The sequence below is a fragment of the Trachurus japonicus genome, chromosome 3 (genome assembly GCF_045865225.1).
Source record: "Trachurus japonicus isolate A0001 chromosome 3, Traja_1.0".
NCBI lineage: Eukaryota > Metazoa > Chordata > Actinopteri > Carangiformes > Carangidae > Trachurus > Trachurus japonicus.
This window is the reverse complement of record NC_140909.1, coordinates 36,374,428-36,398,883: the sequence shown is the minus strand read 5'-3', so window position 1 is coordinate 36,398,883 and position 24,456 is coordinate 36,374,428. Positions and strand designations below refer to the sequence as shown.

General features: G+C 41.6%; 1 protein-coding gene across 3 annotated transcripts in view; it reads right to left on the bottom strand.

The window, feature by feature from the left end:
- Positions 1–17,391: 17,391 nt before the first annotated feature.
- Positions 17,392–24,456, bottom strand: part of tspan4a (tetraspanin 4a) — a 153,967-nt gene continuing 146,902 nt past the window's right edge. For all 3 annotated transcript variants that reach the window (XM_085771852.1, XM_085771853.1, XM_085771851.1), the window contains 2 exons: positions 21,760–21,843; positions 17,392–17,965 (listed from right to left, as the gene is read on the bottom strand). In XM_085771852.1, the coding sequence (XP_085627978.1) occupies positions 17,897–17,965; positions 21,760–21,843 (153 nt within the window). In that variant the 3' untranslated portion in view covers positions 17,392–17,896. The remainder of the gene's footprint in view (positions 17,966–21,759; positions 21,844–24,456) is intronic.

Sequence of the window (24,456 nt, the reverse complement as noted above, 5' to 3'; positions counted from 1 at the left end):
AACCACATCTCACATCTTTTAGTCTCAATGAGCAGGAGCCAAAGAGCCTCGCTGGACGTTCACAGCACCAAAATGATGGAATCTTTGATATTGGGGCTGCAAAGTGGTAAACTAACGCCCTTCTTACTTACCATGAACAATAAAGTGATCCTAATGTTTAAAATTCATGATGCACCTTTGAAATTGTTTTATGAACTATTACTAATAAACTATTAGGGGAGGCCGGGGCTTGTTGTCACACAGTAAAGTTGTCACATTGCAATTATCTTCTCAACCAGAGGAGGCAACTAAAAAGTGTGATACTAGTTTTCTTCCTTTACGTGGGGTCATGTCCTGTAAATAGCACATTGTAAACTGAGATGAGCACCAATTAACCATTTTGCACAACCCAAAGTAAAATAGGTCATATACTTGCGGGCAGTTCCTAAGGACTTTAATCCAGTGCATGTTGCATAATATTTAATGTTCGTTTGTTCATGGCCGTGTTCAATGACTTTTTCAAACTCAATGATAAACATTTTCTGTGCCTGACTTCAATGTTCACTTTCAAGTATAGGCTAAAAAAAAAAGAACAACAATAATCATTTTGTCCTTGTTTAATTAGCTACTTCCAAAATCCAGTGTGACATCTTATCCCATAGTGTGGCAACTTATGATGGTGGGCCAACATGTCACGTGTATACCTACGTGTTTGATTTCTTATTAATTTTATATGACATATGCTTTTCGAAAAAAAAAAAAAGCTCCCCGAGGCAGCTGGGCAGCTGCCCCCTCCCGTGGCAGGTATCAGGGTCCTCATGGAGAGGACCCAACACCTGCCTCCCTCAGCGGCCATGTTCTGCTCGGTGCTGGGGAGCGCCGAGCAGAACATAGCCGCCTACCGAGCTGCAGCAGCGGCCTGGAGGCACCAAGCTGCTGCCGCTGCCCCCCGAGGACCAGGTCCCCGGGAGGTGATTCACGACCCACGGGGGGATCGTGAATGAAGATTTCAGCAACATTGGGTCTTATTTACAACCTCGGTTCGGGAGAAGTTATGACCTCACTAATGACGTCAAAATGCCAGTGTGTCTTGTGGATTTGTTTTGTCTTTGATGTGTGGATGGAGGGATAGCACTAGGCTATATGACGTCATTAGTGGCATAACTTCTCCCTAATGACGTCATAGTGCTAACACTCCACACGTCACAGTCACAGTCACAATGAGTCACAGTGGAGCTTTGTTTTGTGTCAGAATATAATGGCTACACTACATTACAGTGTAGCCTACTACCCTTTTTCAAGCTCAATGATAAACTGACTTTTTACTTCCAAGTTTTAAAAAAAAGAAAAAAAGAACAACAATCATTTTGTCCTTGTTTAAATAGTTGCAAGATCCAGTGTGACATCTTACCCCATAGGCTAGAGTGTGACAACTTATGATGGTGGGGCAACATGTCACATGTTCACACTCTCTGAACCCTGCACTATATGAATAGAACAGTGGTGTGAACACAGCAGCACACTGCAGCTGAGCAGCGTGGCTGCCTCACACAGGTAACCTAAGAGGAAACAGGGTTTTTTTTAAATATCTTTTTTTGATGTGATCTAGTGGACTGTGAGCCCAAAAGGACCCACATGTCACCGGGAAAAGACCCGGTGCACCGGCCGCTGGACCAGCGCACAAAGAATATTGATTTTTTACAGAGTAATATAACCCCCAGGACACCGAGACAGGTCCCGGTGACCCCCGAGGGGCCCCGCTGCAAACTCATCGGAAACCCAGATGCTCGGCCTCATCGCGAACCGCCAAGCCTCAGGCAGACTCAAGCATGCGGCTCCTCTGCACGCTCCTGCTCCCTGAGCCCACCCCGCTGACTCCAGCTTTCAGCGGGACCGAAGTCCTGGGCTGCGTCTGTCCGCACAGCCGGGACCCTGGGGGGCTGCGACCACCGGCCTCCAGCGCCTCCTCCCTGAGGGAGAGCGGAGCGGAGAGAGACAGCAGCACCTCCTCTATTTACAACCTCGGTTCAGGAGAACTATGACCTCACTAATGACGCCAAAATGCCACTGTGTCTTTGATTGGATAACTTCTCCCTAATAACGTCGCCTACTCAATACATCAAAGTCACAGTTTTGTTGTGCTTTTGTGATAGGCATGACAGCATCATTTAGGCACTTACATAGGCTACATAGGTTTTACATACATTACATACACAGAAAACTTGGGGAAACATAAGCAGACATAATGGAATAATGGGGGGAAAAAAGATACAAAAATAAAATAAGACGTGAAGAAGAACGTCACATTAACGCCAGTCGCAAACATAGACTGTATGTATAAATAAATAAATACATAAATAAATGAATAAATAAAGACTAGAGGTCGCAACTGAAAACTATGCTTGATTCAGTACCAGTTCAAGTATACACAATTATAACAACATAATTGATATCTTGTTATTTTTCCCACACTTATTGAATTTAAATAAGTGTAAGAATGGTGTGAGTTACTGTCCATAAAGCAGACCTCTAGGTTTAATTGGGAAGTTTTCAAGAGTACAGAGTTAGGTTTAAGTACATATACATAGCTATATCATGTTATGTGATACAGGATGGATGGATATATCATTTGGTGAAGCTACACATGAAAACTTAAAGAGGAAAAACTCAAAGGTAACAGTAGTATGTGTTGTACACGGATTTTGCTTTTCGAAAAAAAACAAGAAGAGGACGCACGATTACTTCTCCAATTTTCTCCATGTCTGGTGTCCATCTTTTCTCCATCTACTGATGTGTGTGTGTCCATAGGCAGTGGTTAGTGCCACTTCAAGTTCCCTTGATCATCAGCTTCCTCCAGTGCAGCTACTTGAGGCCTAACCCCCTCTGAAGACCTCACTTGGGCAAGTATTCAAGTGCACAAACACTGAGGAAGGACTTTTCAGTAGGACAGAGTCACTCAACTTCAAATGACAAACATAGATTCATTTGTCTTCATAGATGATTCATAGATTTTTAGTTTAGTTTAGTATGTTTATTTCGGTCTCATAAAAACAAATACAGTAGACAAATATAAAGGTATAAATACAAAACAAAATAAATCAGAACAAAAAACACAACAAGCAAATCAATTTACTTTGACCGAAAAGGTGTAGGCTGAAGCATCAGCTTATTTTGCCTACCGTTCTTAAATTAACATTTTTCGTTCACTCAATTTAAAACATTTTTTTTTTTTTTTTTTTACAGAGCAACAACGACAAACAAAAAACAAACTAAAAAAAATGCATATTCTACATACAGCAGTTTATAAGCACACTGGTATTTATAAATCAGTTTTATATTTATTAATAATATTATTTTTAAATAACTTTTTGAATCTATTAAGTGTGTTGCACAGTTTGATTTCTAATTCTAGATTATTCCATTGATTGACTCCTGTAATTGATATACATCTCTGTTTCACATTTGTTCGTACTTTTGCTTTTGTATACACATGAGTCCCTCTTAGTTCATATCTACTGGTTCGGGTCTGAAACATCCTCTGGACACCATCTGGAAGCAGATTATTATTTACTTTATACATAATTTGAGCAGTTTTATAGTCCACAAGATCATTAAATTTCAAGATCTGTAGGTTTATGAAAATGTGTTTGTTGAGTCTCGATAATCGGCCCTGTTGATTATCCTTATTGCTCTCTTTTGTAATATGAAAATTGGTTTTGTAATTGTTTTATACGCATGCCCCCAGACCTCTATGCAATAAGTAATGTATGGCTCAACAAATGTTCGATACAATAAATGTAATGAGCATTTGTTGAGGATGTATTTTGTTTTATTTAATATTGCAATAGATTTTGATATTTTGTTCTTTATATGATTTATATGTGGTTTCCAACTTAGTTTGTCATCCAAAATAACTCCTAAAAATGTATTTATATTAACTCTTTCTATTTCAATATTATTTATCATAATTTGTATTTGATCTAAATTTTTTCGGTATCCAGATACTATATATTTAGTTTTATTTAAGATTAGTGAGAGCTTATTAATGTCAAACCATCTTTTTATCGTTCCTAGTTCTCTCTCCACTGTGTCCAGAAGGTGCCTCAGATCTTTACCAGAGCAAAGTAAATTGGTGTCATCAGCGAACAAAACAAAATGTAATAACTTGGACACATTACAAATATCATTAATGTACATAATAAATAATTTTGGACCCAGCACAGAACCTTGTGGGACTCCACATGTGATAGATTTTAACAAGAAAATACTTGTTAAAACTCTTTGTGGAAAATTCAATAAAACTTTTTATTTTTTATTTTTTAAATCAGCATCATGTTTAAATGTATCACTTAATCATCTGCTGGTACCGACCACCCACCGCCAACAGTTAAATGAGGAGAAAACCGACCGGCACTTATTTTTTTCCACTTAAAGCCCTGTTCATGTTCAATTAAAACCAAACCATGTGCTATTCACTAGGTTCCTCCGGTACCGGTCTCCTGAGGCCCTTGCTGGGATCCCAAGCTCTACTTTAGGATCCACTGCACCAAACAAAATTGAAGTCAAGTACACAAAACCAAACCTTTTCACGTAATTTTCATGTAACTAAGTCCCCTGTTTTCCCACCAGCCGTCTGCTGCTGGTTCCAGGCTGGTTCAGAGCTGAAGCACTTAGTCAAAGTGTGTTTGAGTGATTTCATTGGACTTGCTGGACTCGTCAAAGAAAAGCTCAGTCCTCTGTGACACCTTCAAACAAACCAAACTCCACATTGTCCGGGGGTGAACTCAGTATTTCTCCCCGGGACAGAAGTGGACTATTTTATGGAGTCTAAACAGCATGGTTAATGCATTCGGCCCTGGCAGGGAGCCCCCGCTTTCTGGCACATGATTTGTAACTGCCGTTCCCATCCTGCAGCAGCTGAGGGGGAGTCTTGCCCCGGCTGCCGAACCCTCCTGCAAGTCTCTGATCCAGCTAGACTAAAATCTGGTCCTGGGTGTTTGTTCTCAGTTTTATTTTTGTTATATTTTTGGCCTTGAAGTGTTTTTCCAGTCTTTGCACCATGAGAATACATTCTCTGGTTTGCAGGATTTTATGCCTGAATCGACTTGTTCCTAATTTTGGCTTTGAGAGAAGAGGTTTCAGTGAATGGTGGAACGATGCTGCAGTTGTTAAAGGGATAGTTCAACATTTTGGAAAATTTGGCCCATTAGCCATAATCCCTATAGTTTCAGGAGTAGGTTCGTTACTTTTAATTGTTGGTGCAAGAACGGCAGAGCAGAGCCGCGTTTCCCTCATCAAACTCAGCAAATACACAATCCAACAACTCCAAAACACTCTGGTGGACACGGTGTGACCTGAACATTCACCACACTATGGGATAATAATGGAACGTTATGAGACAGAGTTGTTTTCGAGGTAAATTCATGCAAAAACTCTGTTATTATCGACAATTGAAGGTAACAAACCTCCTCCTAAAACTATAGGGATTATGGCAATGGGCCAATTTGCCAAAATGTTGAACTAACACTGTCGCTCCACATCTAGGTTCTGGGTTTGATTGGGTGTGACTTTGCATGTCCCCCCTAGTCACTCTAAATTGTGAACATGAGTATGTGACTGTTGTTTGTCTGTGTTTGTATCAGCCTGTGCAGGGTCTACTCCTCCCCTCATGTCACCTATAAAGGTAGGGATAAAATGTTGACTGGAGTTGGGACAAGGCTAAAATGAGAAGTCCCAGTCCCATTTCTCCTCCTTTAACACTAGCACATGGTTTCGAGTGGCATCAGAAATGCCGAATCCAGAGGTTGTGTTACCTGGTGTGAAGGCTTTGATGATATTTCTTTGTTTGATGAACCAACCAAGAAGAAATGCAGAAAACAGAAGACGCCTGCGCCTTTGCTTTTCATATTGCAATATATTCTAAGTCTGCACCTGCCTCCCTCTGATTGAAGGAGTGATTTTAAAGGTTGAAAAGCACTTCCCCTTGCTCTTGGGTACCCCACCCTTACATGAGAAGGTGCAAAACCAAGCACTAGGGCCAAAATCAAGTGGGAAGTGGTTAAAATGGGACACGGCCTAAGAGGAAGACAGGGTGACCCTGTACAGATTTGGGCAGTGGATTTTAGTGTAGAGTGTTTGAGATAATTTCTTTTTCTGGAGATGAGCAAACATATGCAATATATTTAGACTGAGAGCATCCAGCAGATCTATTGTGAAAGTGAATTACTGGCAGATTGCTTGGTTGCTTTTGTTAAAAACTGTCACTACTGCCTTCCCAATCCCGCAATTGTCCATAATAACACAGGAAGAAGAAGATGTCTATAAGCGCTGACACATGATGGGGAGATTTCAGGCTAGCTTCAAATGCATGAAACTCATGGTGGCCCAACTAAAAAAGGAAGCTGAGGGCTCCAGCTGTGTACTGGTGATAAGAAGAGCAGCCATCTCTTTAAAATTAGAGGCAGAAATGACCACAGCTTAGTCCATGAAATCACACTTCATTGTGAAGATAAAAATTGATGGAAAACTGTTCTCAAAATCACTAATGTACACTCTCTGGTATCATTTCCAGCCGATTGTGTTAATAATGCAGCGCCTCTAATCATGTTAGCTTAGACGTAAAATGGGATTGGTTTTGATGCTGGGACATAACTGCATGAAATATTCAAATCGAGGTGCCCTACATTAGGCTGTGATTTTTCTTGCTGGTAGGCGAGCGTCTGATAACAGCTTTTCTCCGATAGCCATGCAGAGATGCTAATCTCGTTGTCCAAACATATAATTATGTTGCGGAGGAGAGAACCAAACACTTTCTGGCATTGCTTAAAGTGCAGCCACTGACAAAAGGAACAAAGCACTGCATTGTGGATGGAGCATCTTTTTGTCTGAGCGGAGAAAGTGCCTATAGTTGCTTGTGGTGGTTGACTTTGTTGTTGTGATTATGGTCAAAGTATTTTCTGAATATATTAAATCCACCAACATGTATGAAACATGAGCCATACTAGCAGGTCTGTGCTTAGGGACATTAGAGATTTGAGTTAAATCCCTATTAATGAATTAATTTATATTACTACTGTACTATGCTTACATTTGCTGTTCAGCACTAAATACAAAAAGTAGCCAGCTGAGACCTTTTTTTCTTCTTTTTTTCAGGCATGCATAAAGATATAGTTTACAAAATATCTATATAATTTCCATCTATATTCAAGGATATGTATTTTCAAAATAGTCAGACATATTTATGAATTTCTGCATCTCCAAATTGCCTCTGGACGTGAAATCAAAATGTGGTGAGTTTCTGACCATGAATTCTAGAGTTATGTGAAATTGCAGACACTGCCTCTTTTATGGAATCCAAAATTCACAGTATTTTTGGTTTTGGGAGGATACAAATGTTACTCAAATTAACTATTTTGCTGTAAAACATTTTAATACAACCATATTGTTCATAAAATAGACTTATCAAAGTTATGAAACAACATAGCTGTGCTTTGTTCTGCCTCGGTGGAGTTATTTCAGCTTTTGAAGACTTTAGTTCCTCTGCTAAAAGACAAATATTTTGACATGACAGAGGCTCTAGATCAGAAGTCAGATCCAATAATTTATTTCAGTTCATCTGAGTGTAACAGTGTCAGTACCAAATGTCATGGTGATTCTGTTGTCAAGACATTTCAGTAAAAGACATTAAATGTCAACTTTGTAGTTCCCCGAGATAAAGTCAAGGGATCATCAAATGTCAGTAGGATTCATCTGCAAGGAACCATTAATATTTGGAGAAAATATCATCTTAATTCATCCAGTGGTTGTTGGTTGATGTTTCAGTCCAGACTGACAGCTCTGCTAAAGTGAACCAAATGCATCTAATCTCACTCACCTCTTTGGCTGCACTATAGGTCATAAACTCCATGTTACACATAAGATTAAAAAAATATATATATATATATTTGAGGTCATAATTGACACCCCATTAGCCTACAATTAACCTCCATAGGGCCGTGATATCATGACTCCACCCCCCAGTCCTTACTGTACACACTCTGGCTCCAAAAGATGTCACCAGCACATCACGGCTGCACACACATCCTACAGTGGAAAAGAAGTGGGAAGTTGAACACTTTCTTATGGATTTCAACTGAATTGTTGAGACAAAAGCCAAGACACTTTCACACTCAAGAATATAAAAATGAATATTTAAAATCTGGTCTTAAATTGTGTATGTGAACCTGTCGTATAGCCAACAGACCCTCAACCCAAGAACCTCTTTTAAACATTTATATCAGACATGAGGTCGACAGCCTGACATGAATGTGCAGGACATTCACCACCTCAGTGTCTCTGAAGTGATGATCGCTCCACTGTTTGGAGGTAGTTTGTATCACTCTGCCCTGACTCTGAAGACATGGTGATGCTGTCATCTCTGTGCATAAGAGATCTCCAAGCCCCAGACAGTGAGAGGTTGTAAGACAACTACAGTACCAAAAAATTGACTTGACTTGACAGGACTATTTTAAAGTGCAAAGCACCATTACATTTTTTTAACCATACTAAAAGAAAACATGAGGGCTGGGTGGGAAATGTCCAATTCACAAGGGTTTGTTCAACGTTCCCTGAGCTTAGCCCTGTCTGCCAGCAGGTACTAATAACACCTGTTGTATCTCTGCTGATCCTTTCAGGGATGTGTGGTGCTTAATTAGATATCTGGGTCAGAGCTCAGGTGTTAATTTGGTGTCATTTCACTTTGTGAGATAAATATATATCAGCTGAGGCTGGTTACATTAGATAAAATAAAATTAGGTTTTATTAGATTTTAGCTTTTGCAAGTGAAACCTAAGTCATCTGAGCAGGGACAAACAGAGCAGTGGTTTCTCTTTTTTCTAAGTGAAGATCATTCATTATTTTCAACCATACACACTTCTGTTAAATTCAGTGTGGTCATGAAGGTTTTTTTTCTGTATAGAGGAACACATACAACAGACTTTAGACAAGGCTGGAGGACTACAGAACATTTTCATCTCACAAGAGTTTAACCTTTTATGGCACAAATGTTACAGTAGCCAACAGCAAGAGACATTTATAAGGAGAATTTGTTTTATTCTTTCAACAACTCAATAGTTATGACTCATAGAAAATCTCTCAGGAGCGATGCCTGTTCTCTTCCTGCCAGGGTGAAGTCATGCCCTCTTCAGTTCAGCACGAGGACAGTGTTATCAATGTTGGAGTCATAACTTCAGCTTTAAAAGAGAAATCCAGTGGTTACACAAAGCCCAAATTGTGGAAAAAAACAATTGGAGAATTGTTAAAGTGCTCTATAGCCTCTCATTCTGAAAAATGTAAAAACTGATTCAAGAAGAGTTGGTTTTTTGTTGTTGTTTGCTTCTTATGAAATGTTAATTTGTTGACTGGTGGCAATTTAACAAACCCAGCCTGATGGATGGACTCATGCAGGAGAGGCAGCCGAGTCCAAGTTACCTTTCAGCTTCACCCAAAAAATACAAAGTCAAACCAAGCAATCACACACTCTTTGTTCACTGCACACTGCAGAGTTTCACAATAGACATATTGTGCTCTGGGAGAAAGGAACTGAAGGCCTCATATTTCTAAGCCATTTTGAACTTTTGGGGAATTACTTTAATAAGTCCCTCCCTTGTTAGGATTTAAAATGGAAATTCCACAGCGAATTCATTTCATTGCAATGGGATTGCTGTAATCACAGGATCGGCTCGAGTGGATGAAATTAACTTTTGTAGAGTTCAGCTGGAACCACTGACGGCGCTGACCTTTGGAGAGACGAGGATAGTCTGAACTGGCCAGACTGTGTTTTACCATTCACTGTATTTAATCTCTTATCTTGAGGCAAAAACTGTTTCCTAACAACAGAGCAGTGGTTTGCAGACGGTTATTAGACAGGAGTCAATGGTACCAATACATCTTGTAAAGTATGTGAGCTTATTGTACCATCAGTGACCGAGCCAGTGCTAATGAGCTTCTGCTAAACAGGCGTCTAACTGACCATTTGCAAGCTTGTTAGCCCCATTATCTCTTCAAGGAGGCAGTTTTAGCAGCAATAAAAACCGGACGATGAATGGTACAGGCCACATGGAAGGACTACTGATATTGCATGAGCCCAGAGGTCCAAGTGGTCAGAGGGCCCACGGGCCAGAGTCTTTGTTTTGTTTCTTATTGCATCTCATTACATACTCTACTCAAATGCCTACAGAATGACCACAATGAGACAACATGATCATAAAGCAAACGAGTCATAAAACCATCAGCAAAAGACACACAGCTCACAACAAAGAGACCACAAAGCGATGCAAACCAACCACAAAAAGAAACTACTTCTACAAATAAATGCATTACGACTGCACGAAGACACAAAATGACCATAAATTGGACACAGAGCAATTTACTGCACCCTGCATCATTTATAGTCGTTCTGTATCTTTTTGTTTGGAGAACAGGCTTTTTTTTTTTTTTTTTAGAGGAGTAAAATCAATCTTAGATGTTTGGAGAATCTTAACAGCCTTGAGTATAGTGAGTGTGTAAGTATAGTGTGTTTACCTGTATTTTGAATCAGACTGGTAAAGTATTGCACCTAAAGTTACTCTGCAGAGAGAAGGACCCTTAAAATGAAAACGATCTCTTGGAAGTGGGTTTTTTCCCCTGAGAAGACGTTTTATTTTTTATTTTTCTGGATTTTGGGAGGAGCACTCTAGGCAAGCGACAGATGCAGTGGCTTCCTTTCACGGCCCAAATTAGAGACACAACTCACGCGAGCGAGCGATGGCCTGAATTGTAGTCATTTTCTCACCGTTTGAAAAGGCCATCCATCTATGCTGTTTTATCAGCTCAACATGGGCCCACAGTTTGGCTTCAGGAACAAGACGGGAGGATGGAGAGGTGAGGGAGCAAGCACACAAGTATGTTTTATTGATCAAGCGCAAGATGGGAGAAAGCCCATGAACATGAGAATGAATAATGCATTAGACGGGGGGAAAGGCAACAGAGATCTGCTGAAGCACTGAGGTGAATTTGAGAGGCAACACAGGGATGAGGAGAAAGGCCAGGGTTTGAAAAGACTCGCTATGATGTAAGCAACTACATTTACCCGTAATGGAGTCATCGCAGTGTCTTGTGCTCTAGTCTGACTGCATTACACACACACACACACACACACACACACACACACACACACACACACACACACACACACACACACACACACACACACACACACACACACACACACACACACCTGTGAGACATTTACAGCTCTTCCAATGCATATTGCATTGCAGGTTAATTGTCTGATCTCTCTTGACATGTCCCAGATGTTCCACTGTGGCCGTAGATGGATTAGGAGACAGCGGGCCCCAGGCACACACATGTAGAAGGTGTCCTCACCCTGAGACAGGACATGTCTCAGAATCACAACAGGTTTGTGTCCGTTTTAAAAAAAAAATTCTGATAAGATATTTTGAGTTAATTTTATCGTAAGTCGTGTCGTTTGCACTTGATCTCTTTTTAGTGGCTTTGCATCTCTTTGTGGTCATTTTGAGCATCTTTGAGGTTCTTTAGTTGTTTTTGATTTTTTTCTACTTCCTTTGGATCTCTTTGTAGCCTGTGGTTGCTTTGTATTGCTTTGTCATCCTCGAGTCACCCTCATGACATTGTGTGTCTCTTTGTGGTCCTAATGAGTCTCTTTATAGTTATTTTTGGTCCCTTGTTGTCATTTCAGGTCTTTTGATGGTTTGCTGTGTATCTCTTCGTGGTCATTCTGAGCTTCTTTCTTTAGCTTTCAGTGGTACAGTATTTTTCAGGCGAAACCTGGGAAACAATCCTGTGTCCACTGGCCTCATTCAGTAATCCATCCACAACTCTGACTATTCCTTTATGTTTCCAAAGCTTTGTGTTCAGAACCTAATCTAGGCCAACATATTTTTAACTTCACCTATGTTTTGTAAATACTTCCCACTATATCTCTAAGACCCTCTCAACATTGCTCCTTTTCACCAGAATTGCTAATTTCCTATATCATTGCTTTTAGTTGTCAGATGACTATTACTGATCCATTAGACACACACACAAACTTATTGTACAGCATGTTTTTCTGTGTATGAATACACATAATGTGACTTTTTTTCATTCAAGAGAGTTTATCTGAAGAGAAATCCAAACGATTGGGCCGGAGTTTGCTCACGTTGTGGGCCTGAGGTTGAGGATTGTCGTTTTCATTTATTGTTTCATAATCCTGGCTCTGTGAAGCCTTTTGAGACTTTGACTGTGTTCAAGGGCAGCACACATAAACATGACTTATTTGGTAATAAGGTGTCTAAAGCACTGCATGAAAACAGAGGTGTATAAGTCGGTGCTTAATCTGACCAAACAGTAAAAGAAATCCATATGTGAAAAGCAACTGGTATTAGGCCTGGTGTCACTGAGCTGAGGAAAATAGTCTACATCTGTCTTGGCTTTTTCAAACTAAATCTCTGCATGCTGGATTTATTGGAAGCATTTGTTAACCAAGGGAAAAGTGAGAGTTTGCCGTTTGCCGTTGCTGTAGCAGGTCCAGCGGCTCAGGCCCATCAGTCAAACAGACCAGTTAAGATATCACTGTTAGACATATACAGTACAACCAACTGTGACCTGACACAATGTGGAGCGCCGCTGTATCTTCCTATATATTAAACTCTATATCAGCGGTACTCAATAGGCGGCCCGCGGGCCGCATCCGGCCCGCCGAACCTTCCAATCAGGCCCGCGACTGAGTTCTACTAGTTTACATATTACTGTATACTGTATTTCTCGGGCTCCGTGCGCCTGTAAGTCAATGCGCTGGGACATGGAAACACGTGCGGAGCGTTTGTGTGTGCCTGTGAGGCGCTGCACTGGGGTACAGAAACGCCGACGAACCCAAATCACCATGCGCGAGTGTTTGGGGAGCGGGCTGGACTGCAGGGTTTTCCCTGCCTGTCTGCAGAGACCGTGGGTGATTTTCACCGCCGTCTTGGTTCAACTGTGTGTGCATCATACATGGGGGGCCGTTCAGATGAAGCGTCTTTTGCGCGAGCTCAAACCCATTCAATGTAGCCGCGCATCATGCACGCTCACAACTCAACAGCCGTAGCCGCGCGCATTTGATGAGACGCAATTGTTTTTTCGTGCACAGCTGCACGACCTGCTTCTCCCCCGGTGTTGTGTCCCGGTGCCCTCGGCCTGTGTCTCTCCTACTGTTTCCCACTGAGCTCTGCCTCGTTTGAAAAGCCCATGTGTGGAAAGACGTCGCCTCCGAGATGTAGAATGTGTATTATAGAAGAGAAACACACATTTCAGGACCAATGACTTGTATCCTCAGAACAGAGTCAGACATGTCCTGTGATGGTCAGCCTCCTTTCATATTTAAGCTGAAAATCACAGGGCATGTCTGAGGATACAAGTCAGCAGTGTAAAGCTCCAGCATGATATGTAAATGATGATATGACAATGTCAAGATTTTTCATTTTATATCATACAAAACACTATGAAGTGTATAAATAAAAATTATGTGCTTACAAGTAAAATAAAAAATATTTAAATTATTAGACGAAAAAGGTGAATTTAATTTCAATCTAGGCCTATTTGAATGTGCGGCCCCCAAGGTGTCTGTTAAGAAAAATTCTGGCCCTTCGAAAAATGTATTTGAGTACCCCTGCTCTATATCAAGTGTGAGACTTTACCATCTCTGACCTTCTGTCAGCGTTGTCGGGTTCTTGGCCCCGTGACTGGTGAGATCTGCTGCAGAATGACTCAGTTTTACAGGAACACACTGTATTAATGAAAGAAAATGTGTGAATGTGAGTGTGCGGTGTTGTGGCTGTTGGTCTGTCTGTGAGCCATGTGAGGCTGCTGTCTGTGCTACACCTTGCTTCTCACCCAGTGCATGCTGGGATGCAATCCAGCTCCCCGCTGCTGAAAAAATGGGGATTACAAAATTGGCTTGAGGATCACATGGAGCACGATGACAGTGAAGATCCTCATGTGGTCTGCTGAGGTAGAAGTATGGCACCTCAGTGGCTCACCTGATAAACAGCATGTAAGACAAGGGCTATAAGTCTGAACTGCACCCCCCACCCCACTCCCAAACAGAAAGGCAAAAATCAAAAATAGAGTGAGGGAAGTAGGGAAGCAGAGAAGATGTGATGGCAATGGTCACATTTTAGTGTCTCACAGACACATGAGGGAAATTTAAGAAAAGATTAAAGCTGCTTCCCAGCAGTTGTCCGGGCCAGGCAATTCTGGATAAATTTAGGCAATTCTGAGTAACAAGACTCGAGACAAAATAGGAAGACAACAAGAACATCAGCATTATATTGTCCATTCTGCCTTCGCGGATGCTTGAATGCACAACTTCTGACACCAAGATCCATCTCCTAACTCATGGAGCTAATTGGCTGGAAGGGAAACTTGGTGTGTGGCTTCACAAATGGACTAAGCCAGTCACCAGGGTGACAGCAGCTGTCAAGGCAGATTTAAGAAATTGTCAAAATGTCAAAAATTCTGTTATCAAGACAAAAATGATAATACATATATTGCATCTTGACAGCATGGAAATGTTGGTGATTTGTGTTTTGTTTAATAGAAAATCTGATGTTAGAAATGCCATTCTTACATTGACTCCAATTGATAGCTTTCATGTGACGTCACGGCCCGTGTGGAACGCCCCCCTGGCGGTCAAAACAATCCACTTCCCCTCTGTCCGCGGCTTAGGACAAGGCAGAAAGACACACACTGCTCCCTGCTGCTTCAAAAATACCGGTGTTATGGCCCAACTGGTGTCTGATTTAACTAGTTACCGTACCGAACAACAGCTGTGCTGCACTTCCGTCCGCAGATTTGTCACAAATTCACAAATCAAGCCGCAGTTCACATGTTACTGCAGCGTTGTTACTATGCTTCTGTGAGTGAGCCTGGCTTATTCCTCCAATCTACAGTCAGTCAGCGCCACACTACTCTGACTCTGCACAATACTGCACACTATGACAAAGCCTGTCATGTTAAAGTTACGAACTAATGGAAAACACTCTGAAAATACGCTAAACAACATCATCCTCGCCACGCCGCGGTCGGTCCCGACCCCCGTTACCGTGTCGCTGCCGCCGTGGGCGGTGCTGTTGCCGGTGTCCGGTGGCGGCGGTCCCGCCGGGTTACCATCGCCGCCGGTCCCGCTGCTATCGGACCGCCGTCATCGTTGCCGTCGGTAGCGGTGCGTAGCAAAGCTCCGGGGGGTAAAGGGGGGGCAGCTGGTCACCGTGCAGCCCAGCTAAGGGCTCTGGTTTGTGGGTGAGAGGAGCAGGGAGCCTGGGCTCAGCGGGCTGGAGCTCAGACTGTGGAGCTCAGCGGAGCTGCGGTACCAGGACGGTGTTCCCGCACAGGAAAGTTACAGGTACATTTCTACCACTTCAATGAGTTCAGAAACATTATTTTAAGATCGAAAAACTACAAAATAGGGCTTTTAATCAGAAACCAGTTGAGCCATAACACCGGAGGTATTGGTTGCAAGCGGTGGAGGATGATGGATTCTCCACCAGGTAAATGTAAACATCGCCCAACTCGAGCTTCGGCAGGGAACTGGTCATCTTAAACAGCTCGTATACAGCAGCTGGTGTTGAATATGGGTCACAAGTGCCCAAAACCTCAAAGTTGTTTTTATATCTTTCTTTCTCGGCCACTGGCAGATGATTTAAGTCATTACTCAGTTGTTTGTCCATAGAAAGTCCGTTGCGGGGCCATTTTGGAATGTTGCTTTTGACCGCCAGGTCCCTGGGAAGTCACGTGACTGAAAGCTATCAATTGTTCCTTGTTCCTTGTTCATTGTTGAGAGAGCAGATTCAAAATGTTTTCAAAAATTCTGTTTTTGAGATTTGCCAGACTTCATCAACCACGACAAAATATTGTCAATTTTTTTCAGGAAGGTTGAAAATGTATTTAGCGAGAATTGTTTACAGTAGCCTACTGTTTTCAGTCAAATGTTTTCATGCAGTGTAGGCTCAATTTTTCAAATATCAAAAAAGCGGGTGGTGTTTTTGTGGAGGATATCTGAAGATGCAGTGTAGAAAGGTTGGCAACCCTTCAATTATGTGATAATGTCAAGAAATAGTAATGTCAAGAAATATAGCCAAGAAATAAAGATTGATTGCATAGAAATAGACCAGAAATAACGGTCAATTGCAAGGACTTGGTTGAGAAAAATTCTGGCCTCTCCCAAAAAATTCAAAGCATGACATTATTTATTGGCCATTTCTTGACATTATACAGTAATGTAACTAGCAGCCTGTAATTTAAAGGATTGCCAGAAAATTTTATAAGTTTTACAGTTTTTGAAAAAAACAAACAAAAAAAACTGATTGACTTAACCCCCACATGTCCTTGCATTTGAGCAAATCTGGCATGGGACTGCACCTTTGTGCAAAGCTTGGTGATTTTTCATATGGGAAATAGGATTTCCTAGGAAGAAGAAGATGATGAAGAAGAAGCAGAATACCGGCAAAAACAATAGGTTCCCAGCAGCTTCGGCTGCCTGGCCCCTAATAAATATGTGCATAGAAAAAGTTGTGAGCCAGAACACTCAATGTGAAAGAGAATCAAAATAAAGTAAAGCATGTTTCCTGCTTCACCTACTGACTGACTGACTTGTGTAAATTCTTTCGCTGACTTCAGCAGGGAAGACTTGAAGCATTTCGACAGATTTGATTGCTTTGGGAACTTTGCTCTCTGAGGTCCAGATTAGTAAAATAAAATTAAGAACTGTGAAAAGACTTCCAGCACCTTCAGTGCTTGGACCTCAAACTGCATCTGAAAACATCTCCTAAAGCATTTTTCCTATGGGGCTATTTAATCAAACTGTGCCTCTGGTGTACTTACAGGCTGGATTATACTTGATGGCCAAAGGTAGAAAGAAGAAGAGGAAAAATAGGAATTTAAGGAGTCACAAAGGGCTAGAGGAGGCTTCACAGCCTGGAGATGAATCTTTATCATTGGAGCTCTGATTGGTGCTAGGAGGGGAATTGCCCCAGGCCAGTCTGGAGGATCCAGCTACTGTTCATTGAAATTCCACTGACAGAATCTTCTTTTTGTAGTTGGTGCAACTCTCATGTCCCATGTAAATCCACCTAGTAAAAAAGCCACATGTTCCATAGCACATGAAGCCATAAAGTGGATCATACTCACTCTATACAATATTATGTCCAATTACAAAATATTTTAATGACACCGGCACGTAGCAGCAGAGGGACTATATTAAAAAAATGTAGATTCCGGTTGCTGCCAAACTCCCATCATCCATCCTGTTTGTCATCCAGGGTGTCAGCAGTAGGATTACACATAAAACCCTTCAGTGTTTCCCGTTGAGGAATGACAGGATGACGTGTACTGTTAAGTCGAGCCAAAACGTTTATTACACACCATCGCAGGAGACATGCACTTGCAGCACTTCACACAGTGCACTTTCCCAACTGTAGCTCTCATTTTGAAAACACATACAAACCATAAAATAATTTAAAACAAAACACATATTAAAAAAGGGTTACACTTTGTTTGTTTGTCTTTTTTTTTTTATACATGTTCATAATACTGCTTCATAAAATGTATCACAGAAATTAGCTTTTTTTGACACAGAGCAAACCATAGGAACCAACTCAGGTATTACACTGACACTGTGCTTGTTGATAGTTAGAGGATAAATTGTGAACCGGTGACATCCGAGAGCGAATGTCACAGGAAGGACAAGCATTGGAGAAAAGAGTCTGTTCAGGGAGGAGGAAGAGGAAGAGGAGGAAAGGGAGGAGGAGGAGGGGGAGAAAGAGGAGGAGGGGAGGGTCTATATCTGTCCCTCTCTGATGTGACACAATCCGAGGGTGCTGGATGGCAGAGAGGTCATTCGCTAGGCGTAGAAGGTTTCCACTTTCACTGCCTGACAGAACATCGTCATAGAGAAGACCAGGCCCAGGATCTGCACAAACACAAGAAACACAAGACACAAATCAGACCTTAATGCCTTTAGATGTCCGTGTGTGAAGCCACAGTGAAATGCAGGAGGAAATCTTCAGTATGTTTGGCTCATATAGTCTGTATCGTAACGTCCACCTGTGCGACAATAAATGCCAAAAAGATGAACTTTCTCACGGTGTTATGCTCCAACCTCATTACATTTATTTCTTGGATAATAATAAGCGGAGCATCTGCACACTCCAGCCAGTGCAATATTCATTTATTAAATATTACACATATTGGAGAGTGTGGTTGCCCTTCTTTTTATTATTATCATTATTTGTATCTTTGCTTCTCGCTTTATTGTACCCAGTTTCATCTGAAAAGGCAACACACGATGTTTCACCAGATTTTAAACGCATTTCCCCTGTAGCTTGTAGCTCTAAGAAATTGGATCATGTATTAACGCAACATTTTTCTGCCAAATTTTTAACAGTTTCTGTCTTTTAGTCTCTACTTTCTAACTGATTTGAGTCTGGCTCCATTGGATAAAATGCCTCATTAGTATAATGAGTTAAATACTCAATAAATAACAGAGATGTGTTGTTGTTTTTGTGACTTATCTTATACTTATTCAAGGAGAATTATGAGATTAATGTTGTTGAGTTGTGTATTTACATAATCTCTGATGTTTCCAGAGAAGTTAAGTCTAAATTTTTACTCAAGCAAAGCTGTATGTGTCAGCATCATAGTTGTGTGCCAAAAGTGTCAACGCTACGGAGGCTCATGGGATTTCTTGGTTTCCCTCATCAAACTCATCAAATACACAATCCAACAACTCCAAAATGCTCTGGTGGACAAGTTGTGACCTGCACATTCACCACGCTATGAGATAATAACACAACGTTACCAGACAGAGTTGTTTTCGAGGTAAATGCAGAGACTGCTCGCCGAAAAACTGCCACCGACGGGAACGCGCATCAGCAGTTTTGCATGAATTTCCCTCTAAAACAACTCTGTCTAGTAATGTTCTGTTATTATCTCATAGCGTGTTGTATGTGCAGGTCACAACTCTTTTTTTTTTTTTTACAACAGCCTTTTAGATCTTGGTTATTTTTAGTCATGGGAGGATGTGGACATCTGATGTCTTCCTAGACATTTCCTGTGGAGTCAAAGAAACAGTAACTTTTATGCCTTTATTACCTGTGTCTTAATTTGTCTGTATGTTCAAAAATCTGATTTTGAAGAACTGATATATCATCAACTATTTTCTAAGACACAGTGGAGTAACGATGTCCTGAGCAGGTAACGAAGTCGCACCATGCATATATTATTTTTAGGTTTTATCACACACCCTGTCACACCCTCTCTGCAAGTGTTGTATTCCTAGTTTCTCACGTCTTTTATATTTTGGTGTGTCTGTCAAGCATGAATGTGTGATTGTCACCTGTTCAATCATTAGGCCTTCGGCATAATTACACATTAGGAAACATCCTGTCATGAGATTTCACAAGTGCTCAGGTGTGAGCACCAGAATTAGCCTAGAAATCTAGACGCACCCTAGCGGCAGCAAATATATTTGCTCCGTAGGTGGGTCTAGAAAGGAGCCATAGGAACTTTTTGAGTCTCGAACACCGTCTGTTTAGAGAGTCGTTGGGCGGGCTTAACGCGATGACGACATACATTTTAGTTGGCTTGTCAGGCTATCGTCCTCCTGCTCTTTGCTCTGATTGGTCGTAGCGCTACCCTATTGCGTGCAGAGGCAGTTTGAAAGACAGCCTTCATCCCGCCCCCTGGATTGAGCCGAGGTCTACCGGTCGTTGCCAGACTAGACATGTTAATGATATAGTCTGGGTTGTCAGACTACACCAGAATGTCTTCCATGGAAGAAACCAAGTTTTCTTGTGGAGCCAAGCCAGGATGAGGAGAGAGATACCTCAGAGAGCAGGTGGACAGATCACACAGACTTCCAGTTCAAAGGGAAGGTTTTATCGGCTCTATCAGTGTCTTTGCCTGCTGCTGAGAGCAGTTAGAGGTCCAAGACTTTCTGACCGTTGAGCCTGTACTGATCTTACTGAGATGTTCAAGGGCTCCGGCTCGGCCCAGAACTGGCTTTTCTACTTAACTTGATGGCCACATAAAATTACATGACACTTTTCACTGCACAATGCGTGCTAATGTTAGCTTTTCGTATTATGAATTTGTTTGGCAAATGTTGCTATCGATAGCGTTATAGAAGTGTTATGTTTGTTCAAGTAAATTTGCATAGTAAGAGCAGTAAGTGCGTGTGTGCATATGATTGAATTCATGCAACTGCTATCGTTTTGTTTTTGAATAAAATAATCAAGTATCAAGAATAAACATTTATTTTATATACTGTATAAAGAATACCCAACATTTTACATATAGAGGAGGTGGCAGGAAAACACTTTCTTTTTAAGAGGCAGAAACTTTGTGTAGAATCAGACCAGAATAGTTTTGTTCTAATGAATCATCATCACCATCACCATCACCATCACCATCACCATCACCATCACCGTCATCATCACCGTCATCATCATCACCATCCTTAGTTGAATTTTAACCAGTTCATGTGTTACAGTTAACGGTTGCTGTTAACAGGATTGGATACACATTTTAGCGCCTTCCTTCAGACCCCCCGGTGGTATTCCCGTTAGGGTCACAGCTGGCACGTGTGAGAAATTGTGATGAAACAACTCCTCAAGGGTTTTGAACCCTTCTCTCAAAAACTATTTTTGTCCACAACCAGGATATGTGAGAAAATTTTGCTTTTTGTTACCATTAATTGGAGGATAGTGGTGAAGTCCCTGTGAATTCACTTTGTTGTCAGCGGATCTGTACAGCTGCAATTAAGGAACTGTGTTTTGTGTGATTGGTTTGTTTGCTGCTGTCTTTGTGTGTTCAAGTGAAACCATATTTTTATAACGCTATTCTCCATTAATAATTTGAATTATGATCACGAAATGTCTATTTTCATGGGCATTTTTCATGATTTCAGTTTTCCTCCTAGCTTTATAATTTGTCATATAGGTAAAGCTAGACAACAGATAAAAAGCTGAGTTTGTACTGAACACAGCTGAAGAGATAGTAAACGTAGGCAAAGGGAATGCTGATAGGATCAGCTAAAAGAAAATAGAAGTGAAAAAGAAGAACCAGGAAATCAGAGGGTTACGATGTCACCAAATACTGAAAAGAAGAATATGCAGTTTCTTCTCTAATTTGTAAAGGCATTGCTTGAACATATAGCATGAATGCGCTATTCTTTGCATTGTAAGTGCAGCAAGTCAGCTGGAAAACATCAGAAGTTTGAGTGAAGTCATTCAGATGATTACTGTACATCTTTCTTTTCGGTTTTTTTTTTTATGTTGCTGCATGTAGGATTTTGAAAAGGGGGCCTTGAGAATCTTAACAGGGGACTAAAAAGGAGCCTGCAGCATCACAGCAGCCGGGTGATCGATGCTTTCAAGAACAGCACCCCACCCCCCACCCCCCTCCACTCCTCCCAGATTGTCAAAGCACATCACGTACCACTTGGCTGGAGAGGACATAAAAGAATTTTATGGAAAGTAAAACCCACCTATGTGGTCGTCTTCAGTGGTAACACAAGAGGTTTATACGGGCTCCTGCTGTCCACAGAAACCCTACACTCAGCGTTTAATGCAAAAGACACTGGAAGTATTAGGTTTATTTATCACCGAGAAAGAGCCTCTGTCTCCGTCTGAGGCCGGGGATATCAAGAGACTGAATTAATGACTGCTGAAAAAATAATTCACACAACTCAGAAGCTGTAATTACCTGAGTAAGTGCTGTGCATAGAGCAAAGATCCAAAGTGCCACCAGGTTCTCATTAAGCCAGTCCTTTACCCGCTCGTAGCACGGCTGTGGAGACACAAACACAGACACACACACACACACGCAGAATGAGCAAACATTATCCAGCAAATATAAACCCACTGCTTTGATGTCCAGTGCTATATACAATAGAATGATCTACAATTAATAGCGAGTCTTCTGTGCTTGTATTAAGAATCTGTAGAAAACGTCCCCTGTGGCAACACCCTTATCTCCTCCTCCTCCTCCTCCTCCTCTGACCTAATATTCTCTGGGAAAACTTTCTAGAATTCGAGCAAGTCCCTGTCGTCCTTGTTTCCCTTCAGCTGTACAAACAGGAGAAATGCGAATATGAGAGCAGCACATGCACCGGAGGCATCATTTAGACATGAGAATGGGCTGAATTTTTCATGTCTGACATTGTTTGAATGCATTCTGAAGGCAACTCGATAAAAAAAAAAAAAGTTCTTTCTTTTTTGTCACTGGTACATTTTCACCACCTATTTCAAAATCTCCTTTGAAACTCAGGAAAATGTCCCTGGGTCACGCAGTGCCCAGCAGACAGACAGACAGACAGACACAGAGAGATAATTATTATTAATAGAGGGAAGAGAGCAGGGTCCTCATGGGACAAGAACGTAAGCAAATAGTGAAAAGGAAATGAATCCTGAAAGCAAGGACTGTAGCTTTCAAAGAACACATTAGAAGTGACAGGAGTAGCATTTGGCATGTCGCTCCTTCACGTCTTACATTTGAAAGATGCATGCGCGCGCGTGTGTGTGCCAAATTGTGTGTTTGATAGTGTTGGTTACATCGGAGAAAAGACCGTCTGACACACTGTAGTACAGGGAAAGGTGCTATCATAACAGGCTACACTGCTGCTATAATTAAATTATTCATTTCTGCAGACATGCCTTCCCGATTGTGCTATTTTCTTTTTCTTTTTTTTCTTTTTTTTTTAAATCTACTTACATCAAGAGGCTGAGTCAGAGCCAGGGAAACCAAACACGGTCGGCTCTGTATTTCACCGCTGCTTGGAATGTCAGGAAACCAAAAAATATATATTTTCCTTAGCACAAGGTGAAATAATTCTCGGCTGGATCAATATGGAAAGTCATGCTGTAAGCCAAATTTAGGACGGCTTTGGAGTTATTTATCAAGCTGCTGCCCGAGGGCAACCCTCCTGGCCCACAGAGCTGCAGCTGAAAATATATATATTCAGATTGTTCTTGTTTGACTTCCACTGCAGACTCTCAGAAGAACAACAAACCAACTCCAGCACAGGGATAGTGCTATATTAAAGGGATAGTTCAACATTTTGGCAAATTGGCCCATTGCCACAATCCCTATAGGTTCATTACCTTCAATTGTCGGCAAGCCGATTAAACCTGCGTGGCTTGCCGAGTCGTTTGACTCGGTGCGCCTTTCACACTGCCACCAAAAGCCGATTGTTAGCGGGTTTAAACGGGTTTTTTGACCAGTGGGAAAGGGGTATGTCTTGTTCCGTTATTATTTCATAGCGTGGTGAATGTGCAGGTCACAACTTGTCCACCAGAGCGTTTTGGAGTTGTTGGATTGTGTATTTGATGAGTTTGAGGAGCGAAACCAAGAAATTCCATGAGCCTCCGTAGCGTAGCTCTGAGCAGCTCACGGCTCTGCTCCGCCGTTCTAAAAATATCTTGCACCAACAATTAAAGGTAACAAACCTAATCCAAAAACTATAGGGATTATGGCAATGGGCCAATTTGCCAAAATGTTGAACTATCCCTTTAACAAAGTAGCTCTGTGAAAGCAATATAATCTTGAAGTGGTGATAACTGCACTAGGCTGTTTGAACAAAGTGCTGGTCTCTCCCATGTGGAAGCTCTCATGGCCTTGAACCTTTATTCGACAGCACACAGTGAGATAGACAGGAAAGGGGGAGGCAGAGAGAGGGGGAATGACATGCAGGAAAGGTCTGCCCGATGCGGGATTCGAACCGGGGACGCCTGCGTTGAGGACTGTAGCCTCTACATGGGGCGGCCGCCTTAACCACTGTGCCACGCACCGCCCCGGCCTTGAAGCTTTCAATCTGAGTGCTGTTGTGTGTGCCCATATTTGGCTGTGTCCTTTTGAGTTTGTTGTTTCAGTTCAGGAGACCATGAAGAGTTTTTTATTTTATTATTATTAAATGACTGACACAATTAACGAGTCCACAAAAATGTTGAGCTGCCAATAGCAAGAGCCAGAATAATCTACAACGAACGCCAATCACCACATTTTATTTTATCACTTCTTTTCATCACAAAACTGTACCCTGGAAAGTGACGTGTGGGTATTTATAAAATGTGGATTTTGATAAAAAAAAAAAAAAGCAACAACGACAAAACAAAACACCATTCTCATATTGGCTTGGAGACACAGCAACATAATAACTGTACCCACCACTGGGACCACTCAGGTCTGCACCTCAGTGTATTCTCGTGATGTAATTGCCTAAAATAACTCCCCTTAGGTTCTGCAAACTGTACAAGATCACAGACCTTCCCATTTCTTCACCTGCGTCACTGTTTTGTGTGGGTGTGTGGGGTGAATGATCTTGTTACTACCTTAGACGATCTGTATGTAGGGATGGACTTGACATCACCCTTTGTCTTCTGAGTGTTTGGATGTGGAGCTCAG